The sequence below is a fragment of the Eschrichtius robustus genome, chromosome 4 (assembly GCF_028021215.1).
Source record: "Eschrichtius robustus isolate mEscRob2 chromosome 4, mEscRob2.pri, whole genome shotgun sequence".
Taxonomy (NCBI): domain Eukaryota; kingdom Metazoa; phylum Chordata; class Mammalia; order Artiodactyla; family Eschrichtiidae; genus Eschrichtius; species Eschrichtius robustus.
Window position 1 is genome coordinate 40,007,403 of NC_090827.1, and position 20,778 is coordinate 40,028,180.

Consider the following 20,778-nt stretch of genomic DNA (forward strand, 5'->3'; position numbering starts at 1 on the left):
AAATACTAACAGCCATAAAAGGGGAAATTGACAGCAACACAATCATAGTAGGGGACTTTAACACCCCACTTTCACCAATGGACAGATCATCCAAAATGAAAATAGATAAGGAAACACAAGCTTTAAGTGATACATTAAACCAGATGGACTTAACTGATATTTATAGGACATTCCATCCAAAAACAACAGAATACACTTTCTTCTCAAGTGCTCATGGAACATTCTCCAGGATAGATTATATCTTGGGTCACAAATCAAGCCTTGGTAGATTTAAGAAAATTGAAATCGTATCAAGTATCTTTTCCGACCACAACGCTATGAGACTAGATATCAATTACAGGAAAAAGTCTGTAAAAAACACAAACACATGGAGACTAAACAATACACTACTTAATAACCAAGAGCTCACTGAAGAAATCAAAGAGGAAATCAAAAAATACCTAGAAACAAATAACAATGAAAACACGACGACCCAAAACCTTTGGGACACAGCAAAAGCATTTCTAAGAGGGAAGTTTATAGCAATATAATCCTACCTTAAGAAACAAGAAACATCTCAAAAAAACAACCTAACCTTACACCTAATGCAATTAGAGAAAGAAGAACAAAAAAACCCCAAATTGAGCAGAAGGAAAGAAATCATAAAGATAATATCAGAAATAAATGAAAGAGAAATGAAGGAAATGATAGCAAAGATCAATAAAACTAAAAGCTGGTTCTTTGAGTAGATTAACAAAATTGATAAACCATTAGGCAGACTGATCAAGAAAAAAGGGAGAAGACTCAAATCAATAGAATTAGAAATGAAAAAGGAGAAGTAATAACTGACACTGCAGAAATACAAAGGATCATGAGAGATTACTACAAGCAACACTATGCCAATAAAATGGACAACCTGGAAGAAATGGACAAATTCTCAGAAATGCACAACCTTCCGAGAGTGAACCAGAAAGAAATAGAAAATATGAACAGTGCAATCACAAGCACTGAAATTGAAACTGTGATTAAAAATCTTCCAACTAACAAAAGCCCAGGACCAGATGGCTTCACAGGCTAATTCTGTCAAACATTTAAAGAAGAGCTAACACCTATTCTTCTCAAACACTTCCAAAATATAGCAGAGGGAGGAACACCCCCAAACTCATTCTATGAGGTCACCATCACCCTGATATCAAATCCAGACAAAGATGTCACAAAAAAAGAAAACTACAGGCCAATATCACTGATAGACATAGATGCAAAAATCCTCAATAAAATACTAGCAAACAGAATCCAACAGCACATTAAAAGGATCATACACCATGATCAAGTGGGGTTTATCCCAGGAATGCAAGGATTCTTCAATATATGCAACTCAATCAATGTGATACATCATATTAACAAATTGAAGGATAAAAACCATATGATCATCTCAATAGATGCAGAGAAAGCTTTTGACAAAATTCAACACCCATTTATGATAAAAACTCTCAAGAAAATAGGCATAGAGGGAACTTTCCTCAACATAATAAAGGCCATATATGACAAACCCACAGCCAACATTGTCCTCCATGGTGAAAAACTGAAACCATTTCCACTAAGATCAGGAACAATATAAGGTTGCCCACTCTCACCACTATTATTCAACATAGTTTTGGAAGTTTTAGCCACAGCAATCAGAGAAGACAAAGAAATAAAAGGAATCCAAATTGGAAAAGAAGTAAAGCTGTCACTATTTGCAGATGACATGATACTATACATAGAGAATCCTAAAGATGCTACCAGAAAACTCCTAGAGCTAATCAATGAATTTGGTAAAGTGGCAGGACACAAAATTAATGCACAGAAATCTCTTGCATTTCTATACACTAATGACGAAAAATCTGAAAGTGAAATTAAGAAAACACTCCTGTTTACCATTGCAACAAAAAGAATAAAATATCTAGGAATAAACCTGCCTAAGGAGACAAAAGACCTGTATGCAGAAAATTATAGGACACTGATGAAAGAAATTAAAGATGATACAAATAGATGGAGAGATATACCATGTTCCTGGATTGGAAGAATCAACATTGTGAAAATGACTCTACTACCCAAAGCAATCTACAGATTCAATGCAATCCCTATCAAACTACCACTGGCATTTTTCACAGAACTAGAAGAAAAAATGTCACAATTTGTATGGAAACACAAAAGACCCTGAATAGCCAAAGCAATCTTGAGAAAGAAAAACGGAGCTGGAGGAATCAGGCTCCCTGATTTCAGACTATACTACAAAGTTACAGTAATCAAGACACAAAAACAGAAATACAGATCAATGGAACAGGATAGAAAACCCAGAGATAAACCATGCACATATGGTCACCTTATATTTGATAAAGGAGGCAAGAATATAGAGTGGAGAAAAGACAGCCTCTTCAATAAGTGGTGCTGGGAAAACTGGACAGGTACATGTGGAAGTATGAAATTAGAACATTCCTTAACACCATACACAAAAATAAACTCAAAATGGATTAAAGACCTAAATGTAAGGCCAGACACTATCAAACTCAGAGGAAAACATAGGGAGAACACTCTATGACATAAATCACAGGAAGATCCTTTTTGACCCACCACCAAGAGAAATGGAAATAAAACCAAAAATAAACAAATGGGACCTAATGAAATGTAAAAGCTTTTGCACAGCAAAGGAAACCATAAACAAGATGAAAAGACAACACTCAGAATGGTAGAAAATATTTGCAAATGAAACAACTGACAAAGGATTAATCTCCAAGATTTACAAGCAGCTCATGCAGCTCAATATCAAAAAAACAAACAACCCAATCCAAAAATGGGCAGAGGACCTAAATAGACATTTCTCCAAAGAAGATATACAGATTGCCAACAAACACATGAAAGGATGCTCGACATCAATCATTAGAGAAATCAAATCAAAACTACAATGCGATATCATCTTACACCAGTCAGAATGGCCATCATCAAAAAATCTACAAACAGTAAATTCTGGAGAGGTTGTCGAGAAAAGGGAAACCTCTTGCACTGTTGGTGGGAATGTAAATTGATACAGCCACTATGGAGAACACTATAGAACTACCATACGACCCAGCAATCCCACTCCTGGGCATATACCCTGAGAAAACCATAATTCAAAGAGAGTCATATACCAAAATGTTCATTGAAGCTCTATTTACAATAGCCAGGGCATGGAAGCAACCTAAGTGTCCATCAACAGATGAATGGATAAAGAAGATGTGACACATATATACAATGGAATATTACTCAGCCATAAAAAGAAATGAAATTGAGTTATTTCTAGTGAGGTGGATGGACCTAGAGTCTGTCATACAGAGTGAAGTAAGTCAGAAAGAGAAAAACAAATACCGTATGCTAACACATATATATATGGAATCTAAGAAAGAAAAACAAAGGTCATGAAGAACCTAGGCACAATACGGGAATAAAGACACAGACCTACTAGAGAACGGACTTGAGGATATGGGGAGGGGGAAGGGTAAGCTGGGACAAAGCGAGAGAGTGGCATGGACATATATACACTACCAAACGTAAAATAGATAGCTAGTGGGAAGCAGCCGCATAGCACAGGGAGATCAGCTCGGTGCTTTGTTACCACCTAGAGGGTTGTGATAGGGAGGGTGGGAGGGAGGGAGACGGAAGAGGGAAGAGATATGGAAACATATGTATATGTATAACTAATTTCTTTGTTATAAAGCAGAAACTAACACACCATTGTAAAGCAATTATACTCCAATAAAGATGTTAAAATATATATACATTATATATATATATGGAGCTCCTTTCAAATCAGGATTCATTTGGGTTTTCCATTATATAATAATCTTATAGAACAGCTCAAAGAATGGGTTCAACATTGTCAACTGAGTTTTGCCAAGAGTAATAAATGTCCATATGCTAAATAAGTTAAGGAAAATCAGGAGAAGTCAGGGTAGGAAATTTAAGAAGGCAAAATAAATTACACATATATCAAATAGCTACAAGAAATATGTCAAAAAAAGGAGATTAAAAATGATGGCTAGAAATCCAAGTAAATGCGGAGATGTGTATTTTAAAGGTCTAAAAAAGCACGAAGATATAAGCAGAACATGTTGTAGCTAGGATTATATTCATAATAAATCAGACTTACTGGATTATTATATATTAGTCTGAGTTCCATCACTTAAAACAAATGAGAAAATGTGGGAAATGTTTAGACAGAAGTGCCAAAAGACATTAAGGATTAGAAAGAGGACTTCTGAGGAATAATATTTTTAAAGGAATATTTTTAGAAAAAAGAAAAGGTCTTAATCATGTAGGCATAGCCTTTATTTTGTGGAGAGTGAAACAGTTACAACTGCAATAAAGGATGCATAAGAAAAGAAAGTCATGTTGCAAGGTAGAAAATTCTGAGCTGTCAAGGACGATTGAGTCATTGCCACAGTCTTTAAAGATGGGACAGATTCCCATTTGGCTAATGTATATCAGGTCTTGCCTGAAGGCAGTGGAATAAACTGAAGGGCATAAAGATACCTTGTACTCGTAATAGGTAACATAATAGTGATTAGGCCAGGAAATCAGGTTCCAGTATTAATTATACAACTTAAATAACCATATGTTATAAAGGTAAGTAAAATTTACTATATAAGGGCTCAAAATGATGTATGAAAAAGAAATAGAACTAGAGGTCTTTGCTCATTACTCAGAATCTGAACTAATTAGAAAACTTACATTAATATAACAATATGATTTCAGTTAAGAATGGACCATTGGTTTGAGAAAGTAGTTTAATCATTCATTTGTATTCCCTAAATTATTTCCCTGAAAGACAATGGCTAACCTACCCCTTTCAAGGTCTTCCCATTAGAATTCCAAGAGCTCATTAATGTAATCTACAGCTTCCAGGCTGGAAATTCACCAAAGTCACAAAAACTTAATGAAGGAGAGGAACAAGTTCAGTGTACCTGTGATAGGCCATAAGGTCAGGGGAGCTCAAAGACAGACAACTTATAAGGAAAGATAACCAAAGACATATTAAAAGACTAGCCCTCCAAATAACCTTTCCGAAAACAGGTTTGACAAGACTATGCTCTTGGAAAAAAATTTAAAGACTTTTTTTTTTAACTTCATTGATGGTCTAAGATTACAAAATTATGATTCAGAAGAAATACTTTGTGCCTATTAAACAATTTGAAACTATGACATATGCAGCATTCCAGTTACATTCAAGCCACTGTGCTAGGAATTCTGGGATATAAAGTATGGATATAGGAAATATTTTTAGAGTATGTATGGTCTTAATACTACATACTTTGTTAGTAGCCCATGTCATTTACAGAGCATTCAGTAACTCTATTAACTACTCTTCAGTGCTTGCTGATGATACATCTCTAAATCTACAGAGTGAAATCAATAAACAGGAGTGCCTACATTGTGGAGTATTAATATTGGAACATGTAATAAATTCCCAGAGCTATCTTCCCTAAAATGTTTATAGTCAAGGAGTTAACTGAGTTTCAGAAAGCACTTCTATAATAGACTAATCTTTTTCAAGGCAAATGCTGCAAACTCCCTTGTCAATCAATTTAATAACAACTGTAATTCAAAAAGATGCAAGGCCCTGGCCACCTACTAAAAAGGAGAAAGAAAACATAAAACCTCAGAAGATGGGGTCCTCAACTTATAAGGCCACTTCCGTATTTCCTTTCTATTTGTTTTATTTGAACCAAATGTTCACAAATGGGCTGTAGACAACGAACACAAATCTTTTAGAATGATAGGTTAACTTTCAGGGGGAAAATTGCAAAGAGAAAATAAATTGCAATCAGGGTCTTGGTTCATCTTATAGAACCTAAAGCCTTCAACTTCCTTTTTCATAATTTTCTTTCTCTTTCTTTCCCGCTTCTTCCTCCAAGCTATCTTTCAGAACTGAGCACTTAAATAGATCTTTATATGCACAAGCCAAATGAGACTGCATTAAATTTGTGACTCTCCAGATGAGTTCTAATATGCTACTTTTAAACTTAAAGAGAAGTCATCTTTCAAAAAAAGTCCCAAAATACAAATTTAACTATCTTGGTTGTTTAAATTTATGTTTTCAACTTTATTTTTACAGCTTTATTGAAGTGTAAATAAAAAACTACATGTACTTAAAGTGTATAATTTGATGAATTTTGACATATGTTTACATCCATGGAACCATCACCTATCACCACAATCAAGTTAATAAACATTTCTATTGACATCATCCCTCAAATTTTGTAATCCATCAGGTCTCACTTCTATTTCCCACCTCCGTCCCAGGTAACCACGGATCTGATTCTGTCACAGGCCTAGTTTGTTTGCAACTTCTAGACTTTTATATAAACGGAATCATACTCTTGTACTCTTTTTTTGTCTAACCTTTTTCAGCATAATTCATGTGAGATTCAGCCATATTGTTTGTTATATGCATTATATACTGTCAATAGTTTGTTCTTTTATATTGATGAGTAGTATTCTGCATGGATATATCACAATTTGTTTATCCTTTGACCTGTAGATGGGCATTTGAGTTGTTTCTAGTTTGGGTCTTTAACAAAAAAAGAATCTATGAATATTCATGTACAAGTCCCTGTATGCACATATACTTTCTTTTCTCATGGATAAATATCTAGGAGTGGTATGGCTGAGTCATATAGTAAGTGTATCTATAACTTTTTAAGAAAATGTCAAACCATTTTGCATAGTGTTTTTAAAATGTTACATTTGCACTGGCAGGATATTAGTGTTCCAGTTGCTGCACTTGGTGTGTTCTGACTTTTTAATTTAGCCCTTAAGGTAGGTGTGTGGTGGTATCCTACTGTGTTTAATTTACATCTCCCTAATGACTAATAGCAGTGCGTGTCATTTTTGGATTTGTTTGCTGTTCTTAAATTCTTCTCTCTTTTTATTTTTTGTTTATTTTAAAAATTTTACTTTCAGTAAAATTCGTTCTTTTTGGCATACAGTTTGTTTTAGCTATGCAGAACAGTTTCATCACCCTAAGAACTCCCTCATGCAACCTCTCTGTAGTCAAACCCTCACACCAGCATTAACCCCTGACAATCACAGAGCTGACTCTGTCCTACTAGTTTTGCTTTTCCAAAGTGTCATTTAAATGGACTCAATATATAGTCTTTGAGTTTGGCTTCTTTCACTTAACATGATGCATTTGAAATTCATCCATGTTATTGTATCAGTAACTCATTCCTCTTTGTTGCTGGATACTATTTCACTGTACAAATGTTAACAAATTTTGATTATCCATTCACCAGTTGAAGAACATTTGTGTTTTTCCAGCTCTTGGCAATTATGATTAAGCAGCTACATATATTTATATATAGGTTTTTGTGTAAACAAATACTTTCATTCCTCTTAGGTAATTACCTAGGAGTAGGATGGCTAGGCTTTATGGTTAGAGCATATTAATTTATAAGAAAGTATCAAAAGCTTTAGAAATGGGTTGTACAATTTAGTATTTCCACCAGCAATGTATGAATGTTCCAGTTTTTCTACATTCTTGCCAGATTTGGTATTGTCAGATTTTTAAATTTTATTTTAGTCATTCTAATAGATGAGTAGTGGTATGACATTATGGCTTTTATTTGTATTTTCCTAATGACTAATAATATTGGTCATCCTTTCATGTGCTTATTTGCCATCTATATATTTTCTTTGGACTATTTGGTTTTCCAAAATACAGAGTTAATTCATAGAAGGATAGTCTTTTCAACAAATAGTGCTAGCACATTTGGGTATCAATATGTTAGAAAAAAGACAAAACTTCAACCTTGAGTCATGTACAAAATAGAGCTCAAAACAAATTATACACTGAAATATAAAATCTAAAACTATAAAATTTCTAGAAGAAAACCTTGTGACCAGAGGTCTAACCAATATTTCTTGGATATGACAGTAAAAGCATGAGTCATAAAAGAATACAGTGGTAAACTGGACTTCATCAAAATTAAAATCTTCTACTCTTCAGAAGATATCATTAAGAGAAAGACAAAGCCACAGACTGGGAGAAAATATTTGCGAAGCATATACATGTTAAAGAATTTATATTCAGAATATCTAAAGGACTCTCAACGCTTAAAACAACAGCAAAAAATATAAAAATGGCCAAAAATTTGAACAGACATTTCACCAAAGAAGATACACAAATGACAAATACATGAAAATATGCTGTATATCATTGTCTACTAGAGAAATGCAAATTAAAACCACAATGGAATACCAACGCTATCCCTTAGAATGGCTAAAATTAGAAAAACTGAGTATTGATATAGCTATGGAACAAATGCAACTCTCATATTTCTACTGATGGGGAATATGAAATGGTTTAACCACGTTGGAAAACAGTTTAGTCAAGAGAAATGCAAACATATGTCTATACACAGTCCAGTACATGAATGTTTGTAGCAGCTTTCCTTGTAGTATCACTTTTTTAAAAAAACAAGCCTAATATCCATCATCAGGTAAATGGATAAGCACAGTGTTTCCACTATTTTAATGGAGTCACCAAAGTATAAATCAGCCACTTTTTAAATTGCAAGCATAATACTTAAGAACGAAAGGGAATATTCTATAGGGCCTATCATCCCATATCATCTAAGTGATGGATAAGGGTTATATAAAGTACAAGGTCATTTCTGCCTTATTATAAAAGGAAATTATAAGGTTCAGCATCTTACCTATATACTTATATCCTTCTTCCCCATTTACTATGGGTCTCAGCCAAGTTGACCTAAGCCTCATATTAGTACACACATGGGCACCTTGAGGAGGGTAGAGTGTAAATAACATTTCAATTGCATTGGACTTCTTGATGATATCAGAGTATTTTGCATGGTCTTCTGTAAAAAAAAAGAACATTAAGTTGTTTTTAATTTTAGACATTTTTACAAAATTTCTAATGTGTTTCTTTTAAGGGATGTAAACTTAAAACTACTGAATAATTTGAATGCTAATGGTTATGCTGACAACATAGTTTTCTTTAGCCAAAAGTACTTCACCAAAAATCTTACCATTCAGATAATTCATAGCAAAAATTAAGGAGTAAGCGCTTGCTAGTAGAATCTTCAAACACTATCAGTTTAAAGCACTGTTGTTAATAGCTGTAGAAAAAAGTAAGATAACCAACAGCATTCACATTATACATACTATAACGTAATCATATTTTTTAAATTGTCATTAAACAATGAAATCAGAATAATCTGACAAAAATGTTGATTAAATGAAGAGTTCCATAAACTGGAACTACTGAAAGAATACATATTCTTAGGCTATGGTCTCTAAGAAAGTATAATAACATCTATACAAATATTTATATAGCACTTACTATATGCAAGAAATGGTCCCAAGTGCTTTTGAATATTAACACACTTAATTTTCATAACACATCTGTAAGGTAGATACTGTTGTTATCATCATTTTACATGAGGAATTGGAGGCCCAAAGAAATTAAATAACTTGCCTAAATCTTATAGTCTGTAAATGATGCAATTAGGATTTGGATTATCTGAGGAGAAGCTCTTATTTGCAAACAAATATTTGTCAAGTGAACATGACCTGCATTAACTAGTAGATGAGAAAGCTGGGATTAAAAAATAATTTGAATTGTAGAGTGAAAAATCTTTGGTTATGGCCCTTGGGCCTGCAGTTTGTGTTTTCAGTTTTTGGTTGATAAGCCAATGTCCTAAAATTTAATAAGGCAGTCTCCTGAGCAATTAATTCAAAGTGACTCTATCTAGAAACATTTCAAAGAAAAGAGAGATACTGATGTAAATCTTCATTTATAATCCTGTTACATTGTCTATCTTTTTCTTCCTACCTATCTACCTTCCTTCCTTTTTTTCCCCTTTATTGTTTCAAATATCATATTTTGTGGTACAGTAAGTATAAGGCAGTACAACATAATGATTCAATGATTAAGAAAGCAGATTTGTTGGTGGGTAGTATCCATCTATTGCCTCACCCTAAATCCACCCTTCATTGTCCTATTTGTGAGACTAGAATATTTCTCCCTTGCCATGTGGGAAAATTTTAAGCATCCTTCATAGAGGGTAAGGTAGGAAACTAGAGGACAAAGAGGCTCTTCCTGGTTCTGGGGGCTTTTCTCTGATAGCTCCTACCGTGCATAGTGACCAGCAGTGCAGGGCACCTTCCGGGCCATGTTGCTTGGCACCCCACAGGGCTCCCCTGACTCACACACTGGGACCTTGCTAGCATGTTCCGTGAGGCACCACCTTCCCTTGAATGGGTTCCACACTGAGACACCTCCCTATGGGAAGTTTCCCCAGAACCCCAGAGAGTGGCTTCCCTGGGAGTTCCACTAGCATGCTACCTCAGCAAACGTCTCTGCCACTCACTGGGTCACAGCTGTGTCCTCTCCAAGAAGAGCTGGATCCCAGGGTAAAGGGAGAGGGTAAGGGGCACTCTTTAAAATTTGTTCTTTCCTTAAGTGCTCTGCCTCAGACCGAGGGTTAGCGCCACTCCTTATACCTGCCCTTCTCAATTATTTAGGGTTTTTTTACCCTTAGTAGCCAATCTTATTTAATCACTATCATAGTTAATAATTCTTTATATTAATCTTTTCCTGCTCAAATCACCATGTAGTTTTAGCTTCTAACTGGACCCTGACTGATACAAACATACCTGGTTTTTAATTCTTGAACCACTATTAACAAGCTATGAAATATTAGATGAGTCACGTTTATCTCCTGGTGATAATACTGACATCATAGGGTTATTGTCAGGATTAAGTGATATAAGAGATATATAAAAATTTATAGCACCATGTCTGTAAGTACTACATGAGTGTGTTAGTTTTAGTTTTCATCTAGTATTATTCCAACACTAATAAAAACCATGAAAGAGCCAGAAAATAAAGTTATTGCATCTTTCAATTGTAAACATCTTAGGGAATTTTCTGCCTCTTTTTAAAAAAGAAAAGTTCAAAATTATTCCCCTCTAACTAAAAAAAGCAGACATCTTCATATGTGCTCAGATATGCAAACAGTTATTAGATATATCTCACTTAAATAATTCTAAATCCTTTCTCATCTGTCAACAGAAGAAAGGAAGCCAGAACGATTACAGAGCAGTGCTAAAGAGTCAACCCTGCTTTACTTTTTCACTCTGATCATACTTCTTCAAGAAGTTGAGCAGGGGAGATCCTCAGGCAGTAGAGGTCTCTTCAAGTTGTGAAGGAGACAGCATTTTGTGAAGGAGGATGAATTGTGAAGGAGGATGCAGCATTAATTACATTATGAGAAACCATAGAGTGAAATTAAATACAATCCTGAAGTTTTCCATCACACACAAAGTGAGGAAACAAAATAGATCAGAGTTTCTCTCTTCGAAACCATAAAGAAAAAAAAAATAAAGTAGAAAAATCTAGCAATAATAGCAGCCTTTTTAGTGTGAAGGACCAAATTACACTTAGATTTCTCTCCTCTTCAAGATTTATATCTTTCTAATTCCTTTAGCTTAAACAAGATGTTTAGTAATGTTATTTAATAGGGCTATGCTTATTAGTTTTAATAAAGCATTTTATTTTCCATAAAGGCAAATGTTTCCATTTGGGGAAAAATAAAATGCCTACACTAAAATCTAAGCAGTGGTGAATGTAGACCTGCCACTTTCTCTTCCTGGCTTATCCTCATTGAAGACTTAAGTAGAAATACATGAAGTCTGTGGAATGTTGAACTTGCCATGACAATGTGATATCATGATAGCTATAGTATCAGACATACATTCAAGGTTTTCAGCTCAGAGTCTTGCTAATGCCACCATTTGCCATCAGGTAATCCAAATGGAGCCTTAGAACTTATATAAACAAGGCATAATGACTTTGGGATAATTGTACCTCCTTTCATAATATCAAAGTTGATTACAAGTAAGCATTTTTCATTTTAGAAGACATATGGCTTGTAAAACATGTCCTCTTCTTTTTGTTTTATTACACATGTCATCCCAAGATAAAAACAGGAATTTAATTTTTGTTGCTGATATTGATAACGTTATTTATAGAACACCTTCCTTTTAATATACTGCTAAGTCGCTAAGTCAATATTGCCACATTACATTTAGATGTAATAATACAGTTCTCAGAACTCAAAAGAATAAGAGCTCTTCCTTAGGCCTTCTTCCCTAGCCATATACATAGTAAAACTCTGAAGATCTTAGATATATGTGTCTAGGTCTGGCAAAAGCCCACACAATATTTCCATAAATCTCTATTGCTCCCAGGTCACCAAGTAATTAATTATCTTCATTAGAGGTAGCAGCAGTGGTTGAGAGCAGAGGCTTTAGAGCTGACCACTGCTTGGCTGTGAACCTGGATCTGCCATTTCTGAGCTGTGTGACCTGAAGCAAGTCAGCTAACCTCTTTCCAGCTCAGTATCATAGTAAAACTGTTCACATAATAGTGTTGTCATGAGTGGATATAAAGTCTTTAGAAGAACACCTAGTCCATGGCCAGCATTATTTAAGTGTTATTACTATTATTATCATGCTCTTCATTTAACAGATGCTGGTACAGCCTCTATCTTATTTAGATAATGAGGGCAGTTTCCTGTCTTGTCCCCCATCTTACTTGTCTTCTGGATGGGTGGGTGGAAAAGTGGACAGTCATCCTGAAGTCATTGCTCTTTCTGGTCACTTCTACACTATTTTGGACATTCTAAGGGTAAGTGGTTCCTGTTGTATACTGATCAGAAGTTTTGTGTTAATTAGTGCTTGTGAGCTACTAATTGATGTTATGGTGGTCTTCCTTGTTGCTATTATTAGAGTATTTTGTTGAATCTAAGACATTATAGATGTTGATGACCCCATTAGTTTTCACACCACTAAGAAATATAAAAGGCTGGAAATTTAACTAGGGCATACCATTGATTATAAGATATAGCTCAATTTTAGAGACATTAAAATACGAAAATATACATCTTAGCGTTAAGAAAATATGGCAAAATCATGATATCCAGTTGCCTAATTGACAACTCCACTTGGCTAACAAATAGGCACTAATGTCTGTCCTGTTCTAGGATTCCCTGTCTCAGTAAATAGCCCCTATTTAATGGCACAACCTAGAAAATTAGGAGATCTCCTTGACACCGCACTACCCACTGCCACCCCCCTAGAAAAACTATCATCTATTTTTATACAAACACTTTTGCCTCCTAAACAGTCTTCTTGGCCCTTTTGATCTTGCCTCTAAACAGCAGCCAGAATAATATTTTTTAAACTATTTTTAATACATTTTCCTATTCAACAGTTCCCTAGTTCATACATTTTCCTATTCAACGGTTCCCTAGTTCATACATTTTCCTATTCAATGGCTTCCTGATGCTCTTAAAATAATACCAAGTCCTTACTATGTCCTGAAAGATTTTGAACATTCTGGCCCCTGCCTCCTCCTCCATCTCTACTCTAGCAACCTTGGCTTTCTTTCAGTTTCAGAATCACACCTTGCATCCTCCTATTTCAGAAGCTTTGCATAAGATGTTCTGTATAGCTGGTATGTTCTCCTACCAAACCCTTTCCTCCGTTGCCTCATCAATGTCTACAACACTTTCATGTCTCTTCTCAAAGTGTCCTCTGACTCTCACCAACTAGATCAAGCTTTCACATTATATCATCTCAGAGTTATTTTTCTCTGTACTTTTGCTCCATTACACTTACTGAAGTTTGCAATTATATTATTCCTATCATTACTCGAGATCTGCCTCCTTCACAAGACTATCAGTTACAGGCAGACAAGGTCCATGATTGTTTGCTAACCATTGAATCTCTTAGCACCTAGCCCTGTGCCTGATACTGGGAAAAGGTCAATAAAGGGCTTTTTAATTAACAAATAAATACAACAATAATTAATAGTATTCATTGGGAGCTTAGTATATAGCAGGCAGTGTGCTAAGCAGGTTATGTACATTAGCTAAATTAATCCTAAAATCACATATGTGTGACTTGCTGACAATCGTATGAGTTCAATACTAGCATACTCATAACATAGCTCAAGACACTGAGGCATATAGAGGTTAAAGGGCATTTTCATGGCCTCACAGTAAGTGGTGAGGCCAGGATCTAATCTTAATTCTAACTTCAAAGTCGGTCCTTTCAACGAGGATGCCATATCATTTTAAACACACTGTTCCTGGTATCATGGAACTGTAAGCACCTTCAGGGGTTGCTAGTTGTCTGGCGGCCTCTCCCTTTGAAGCTTTCTTCCAATCTTTCTAAATCCTTTAGCTGTCCCTGCATAGTCAGCAATATGGTTTCTCTCACAAGAGCTCATAGCTCTTTCCAGATGGTTTTCTGATGTTAGTCTTCTCCACAAGAATTTATTTTATACAGACTATTGACAACCCCTCAGGTCAAAACCACAGTTCATCAACTGATTATAACACTCTTAGTTTGCTAAGGATGGAAGCCAGAATAAAACCCCACAGTGGGACCTCCTTAGACACCTATAGTTATCTCCTGCCTCTCAGATAAGCAAGGCTCACTATGCTTAATATTCAGAATAGGTGGTGAGTGTTCAGAGGACCCAAAGATGCCCGTCCCTCCCTCTCCCGCACAGGTCGATTGTATTATTGAGGTCTTACTGCTTCCCTACTGCAGAGCCTGAATTTGAATACCTAAGGCAGGGGTCCCCAGACTTGTACTTCAAGAATCACAGGGATTTTAAAAAACATTGTAACTGGAATCATACTAAAGACATACTTTTGTTTGGTAAATATTTTGGCTCCATGGTTATTTTAACATTATTTTATGGTTTTAAAAGCATTACAGGAGGAGGAGCTTCAAGATGGTGGAAGAGTAAGACGCGGAGATCACCTTCCTCCCCACAAATACATCAGAAATACGTCTACATGTGGAACAACTACTACAGAACACCTACTGAACGCTGGCAGAAGACCTCAGACCTCCCAAAAGGCAAGAAACTCCCTATGTAACTGGGTAGGGCAAAAGAAAAAAGAAAAATCAGACAAAAGAATAGGGACGGGACCTGCACCAGTGGGAAGCAGCTGTGAAGCAGACAAGGTTTCCACACACTACGAAGGCCCTTCGCGGGTGGAGACTGCGGGTGGCGGAGGGGGGAAGCTTCGGAGCCGCGGACAAGAGCACAGCAACAGGGGTGCGGAGGGCAAAGCGGAGAGATTCCCGCACAGAGGATCAGTGCCGACCAGCACTCACCAACCCGAGAGGCTCGTCTGCTCAGCCGCCGGGGCGGGCGGGGGCTGGGAGCTGAGGCTCGGGCTTCAGAGGTCAGATCCCAGGGAGAGGACTGGGGTTGGCTGCGTGAACACAGCCTGAAGAGGGCTAGTGCGCCACAGCTAGCTGGGAGGCAGTCTGGGAAAAGGTCTGGAGCTGCCGAACAGGCAAGAGACTTTTTCTTGCCTCTTTGTTTCCTGGTGTGCGAGGAGAGGGGATTAAGAGCACCGCTCAATGGAGCTCCAGAGACGGGCGGGAGCCGCGGCTATCAGCACGGACCCCAGAGATGGGCATGGGACACTAAGGCTGCTGCTGAAGCCACCAAGAAGCCTGTGTGCGAGCACAGGTCACTGTCTGCACCTCCCCTCCCAGGAGCCTGTGAAGCCCGCCACTGCCAGGGTCCCGTGATCCAGGGACAACTTCCCCGGGAGAACGCACGGCGCGCCTCAGGCGGCTGCAAAGTCACGCCGGCCTCTGCCGCCGCAGGCTCGCCCTGCATCCGTACCCCTCCCTCCCCCCAGCCTGAGTGAGCCAGAGCCCCCACATCAGCTGCTCCTTTAACCCCATCCTGTCTGAGTGAAGAACAAACACCCTCAGGCGACCTACATGCAGAGGCGTGGCCAATCCAAAGCTGAATCCCAGGAGCTGTGCGAACAAAGAAGAGAAAGAGAAATTTCTCCCAGAAGCCTCAGGAGCAGAGGATTAAATCTCCACAATCAACTTGATGTACCCTGCATCTGTGGAATACCTGAATAGACAATGAATCATCTCAAATAGAGGAGGTGGACGTTGGGAGCAACAATATATATATATATATATATATATATATATATATATATATATATTTCCCTTTTTTTTTTTGTGAGTGTGTATGTGTATGCTTCTGTGTGTGACTTTGTCTGTATAGTTTTGCTTTTATCATTTGTCCTAGGGTTCTGTCTCTCCGTTGTTGTTTTTTTTTTTTTTTAGTATAGCTTTTAGCACTTGTTATCATTGGTGGAATTGTTTTTTGGTTCAGTTGCTCTCTTCTTTCTTTTTTTTATTATTACTTAAAAAAGATTTTAATAATTATTTTTATTTTAATAAATTTATTTTATTTTATTTTATTTTACTTTATTTTATTTTATCTTCTTCTTTCTTTCTTTCTTTTTTTTCTCCCTTTTATTCTGAGCCATGTTATGACAGGCTCTTGGTGCTCTAGCCAGGTGTCAGGGCTGTGCCTCTGAGGTGGGAGAGCCACGTTCAGGACACTGGTCCACAAGAGACCTCCCAGCTCCATGTAACATCAAATGGCAAAAATCTCCCAGAGATCTCCATCTCAATGACAAGACCCAGCTCCACTCAACGACCAGAAAGCTACAGTGCTGGACACCTTTTGCCAAACAACTAGCAAGACAGGAACACAACCCCATCCATTAGCAGAGAGGCTGCCTAAAATCATAATAAAGCCACAGGCACCTCAAAACACACCACCAGACGTGGACCTGCCCACCAGAAAGACAAGATCCAGCCTCATCCACCAGAACACAGGCACCAGTCCCCTCCACCAGGAAGCCTACACAACCCACTGAACCAACCTTAGACACTGCAGACAGACACCAAAAACAACGGGAACTACAAACCTGCAGCCTGTGAAAAAGAGACCCCAAACACAGTAAGTTAAGCAAAATGAGAAGACAGAGAAACACACAGCAGATGAAGGAGCAAGGTAAAAACCCACCAAACCTAACAAATGAAGAGGAAATAGGCAGTCTTCCTGAAAAAGAATTCAGAATAATGATAGTAAAGATGATCCAAAATCTTGGAAATAGAATGGAGAAAACACAAGAAACGTTTAACAAGGACGTAGAACAACTAAAGAGCAAACAAACAGTCATGAACAACACAATAAATAAAATTAAAAATTCTCTAGAATGGATCAATAGCAGAATAACAGGCAGAAGAATGGATAAGTGACCTGGAAGATAAAATAGTGGAAATAACTACTGCAGAGCAGAATAAAGAAAAAGGAATGAAAAGAATCGAGGACAGTCTCAGAGACCTCTGGGACAACATTAAACACACCAACATTCGAATGATAGGGGTCCCAGAAAAAGAAGAGAAAAAGAAAGGGACTGAGAAAATATTTGAAGAGATTATAGTTGAAAACTTCCCTAATATGGGAAAGGAAATAGTTAATCAAGTCCAGGAAGCACAGAGAGTCCCATACAGGATAAATCCAAGGAGAAACACACCAAGACACATATTAATCAAACGATCAAAAATTAAATACAAAGAAAAAATATTAAAAGCAGTGAGGGAAAAACAACATATAACACACAAGGGAATCCCCATAAGGTTAACAGCTGATATTTCAGCAGAAGCTCTGCAAGCCAGAAGGGAGTGGCAGGACATATTTTAAGTGATGAAGGAGAAAAACCTACAACCAAGATTACTCTAACAAGCAAGGATATCATTCAGATTTGACAGAGAAGTTAAAACCTTTACAGACAAGCAAAAGCTAAGAGAATTCAGCACCACCAAACCAGCTTTACAACCAATGCTAAAGGAACTTCTCTAGGCAGGAAACACAAGAGAAGAAAAAGACCTACAATAACAAGCCCAAAACAATAAGAAAATGGTAATAGGAACATACATATCGATAATTACCTTAAATGTAAATGGATTAAATGCTCCAACCAAAAGACATAGACTGGCTGAATGGATACAAAAACAAGACCCGTATATATGCTGTCTACAAGAGATACACTTCAGACCTAGGGACACATACAGACTGAAAGTGAGGGGATGGGAAAAGATATTCCATGCAAATGGAAATCAAAAGAAAGCTGGACTAGCAATTCTCATATCAGACAAAATAGACTTTAAAACAAAGACTATTACAAGAGACAAAGAAGGACACTACATAAGGATCAAGGGATCGATTCAAGAAGAAGATATAACAATTGTAAATATTTATGCACCCAACATAGGAGCACCTCAATACATAAGGCAGATACTAACAGCCATAACAGGGGAAATCGACAGTAACACAATCATAGTAGGGGACTTTAACACCCCACTTTCACCAATGGACAGATCATCCAAAATGAAAGTAAATAAGGAAACACAAACTTTAAATGATACATTAAACAAGATGGACTTAATTGATATTTATAGGACATTCCATCCAAAAAAAAACAGAATACACTTTCTTTTCAAGTGCTCATGGAACATTCTCCAGGATAGATCATATCTTAGGTCACAAATCAAGCCTTGGTAAATTTAAGAAAATTGAAATCGTATTAAGGATCTTTTCCGACCACAATGCTATGAGACTAGATATCAATTACAGGAAATAATCTGTAAAAAATACAAACACATGGAGGCTAAACAATACTCTACTTAATAACCAAGAGATCTCTGAAGAAATCAAAGAGGAAATCAAAAAATACCTAGAAACAAATGACAATGAAAACACGACAACCCAAAACCTATGGGATGCAGCAAAAGCAGTTCTAAGAGGGAAGTTTATAGCAATACAATCCTACCCTAAGAAATAAGAAACATCTCAAATAAACAACCAACCTTACACCGAAAGCAATTAGAGAAAGAAGAACAAAGAAACCCCAAAGTTAGCAGAAAGAAAGAAATCATAAAGATCAGATCAGAAATAAATGAAAAAGAAACGAAGGAAACAATAGAAAAGATCAATAAAACTAAAAGCTGGTTCTTTGAGAAGATAAACAAAATTGACCTAAGTGTCCATCAACAGATGAATGGATAAAGAAGATGTGGCACATATATACAATGGAATATTACTCAGCCATAAAAAGAAATGAAATTGAGTTATTTGTAGTGAGGTGGATGGACCTAGAGTCCGTCATACAGAGTGAAGTAAGTCAGAAAGAGAAAAAAAAATACCATATGCTAACACATATATATGGAACCTAAAAAAAAAAGAAAACCGTCTTGAAGAACCTAGGGGCAAGACACAAGACAGGAATAAAGACACTGACCTACTAGAGAATGGACTTTAGGATACGGGGAGGGGGAAGGGTAAGCTGGGACAAAGTGAGAGAGTGGCATGGACATATATACACTATCAAACGTAAAATAGATAGCTAGTTGGTAGCAGCTGCAAAGCACAGGGAGATCAGCTCGGTGCTTTGTGACCACCTAGAGGGGTGGGATAGGGAGGGTGGGAGGGAGGGAGATGCAAGAGGGAAGAGATATGGAAACATATGTATATGTATAACGGATTTCTTTGTTATAAGGCAGAAACTAACACACCATTGTAAAGCAATTATACTCCAATAAAGATGTTAAAAAAAAATAACAATTTTTTAGTATAAGCATATTCTATGAAATGTTTGGGACATACTTTTACTGTGAAAAAATATTATTTCTTACTGTGTAATGAACTATATGCATAAAGAATCTAAAAAAGAGTGGAGATATATATATATAGATGTATAACTGATTCACTTTACTGTACACCTGAAACTAACACAACATTGTAAATCAACTATACTCCAATAAAAATTTTTTTTAAATATTAAAAAAATAAAAAAATAAAGCATTATATGTTCATGATAGGAAATTTTTGAAATACAAAAAAGTATAAGGAATAATTATTACTCAATATTTGCCAACTCTAATCCCATGTGTGTGATTTTTTTCTCCCACACCCCCCAAGAAAGTATAATAGCACATTAGTACTAACAGGACACTTGGTGGCAGATCATTCTTAGAATTAGGAAACAGACATAAAGTTGTCAGCTTTACATTATAGGTAGGGGTGATAAAAAGAAAAAAAATCTATTATCGCAATTATTCCTTTCTAAAATTATTAAAGGATATTTTAACACTAAAAATGTATGAGCAACACAATCTCAGTCATGTACACAGTACACAAGTAAATGTACTTTACAGGGAATGATGAGAACTTGAGCTTCTAGGATTTATGGAAGTGTGAATTTCTTCCTAATGGGCCTGTCCTCAACACAAATCCCCAGCACCGACTTACTACTTAAAAAGGGCTAGTATATAAATTGTTAAGTTCAGGACCAGTTCTAAGTGTATCAAGAGAGAGTTAGATGGCTAATAAAGCTTTACTAGTGACCCTGGGTTATTAAACCAGAATAGAAGGCCTCATTTTTGAAGTCAATTATTAAGAAGTATTTACAAGTATGGGTAAAAATAGCCTAATCCTTTCCCTTTGCCCAGTACCTGCATTATTATTTAACTAAATTTATCACCAAGGTAAAAATACACTTTATAATCTCCACATGAACAAAAAATTCACAGGCTAAGAACAATGGTGACAGATAATCAAGATTTCCTTCCATTGTGAATATTATGCATTTATTAAAATGCTAACTTAGCTCTCATGGGCCACTGACCACACATATGAGGTTTTCAGCATGGGGTTATCAAACGTGAGTTCAAACTGGTGGTCAAATAATCTATAACCCAGTGTAAATGACCAATTTCTAAACGTCGTACTTTTAATATATTGTCACTCTTAGAGCACTTTGTTTTTTTGTTGCATTCATTTTCTTT

At 36.5% G+C, this 20,778-nt stretch overlaps 1 protein-coding gene across 1 annotated transcript in view; it reads right to left on the reverse strand.

Moving 5' to 3' along the window:
- The window catches only part of IQCM (IQ motif containing M), a 371,477-nt gene that overhangs the window by 65,569 nt on the left and 285,130 nt on the right, over positions 1-20,778 (reverse strand). Inside the window, 1 exon segment of the mRNA XM_068541959.1 lies at positions 8,712-8,873. Within this exon segment, the coding sequence (XP_068398060.1) occupies positions 8,712-8,873 (162 nt within the window).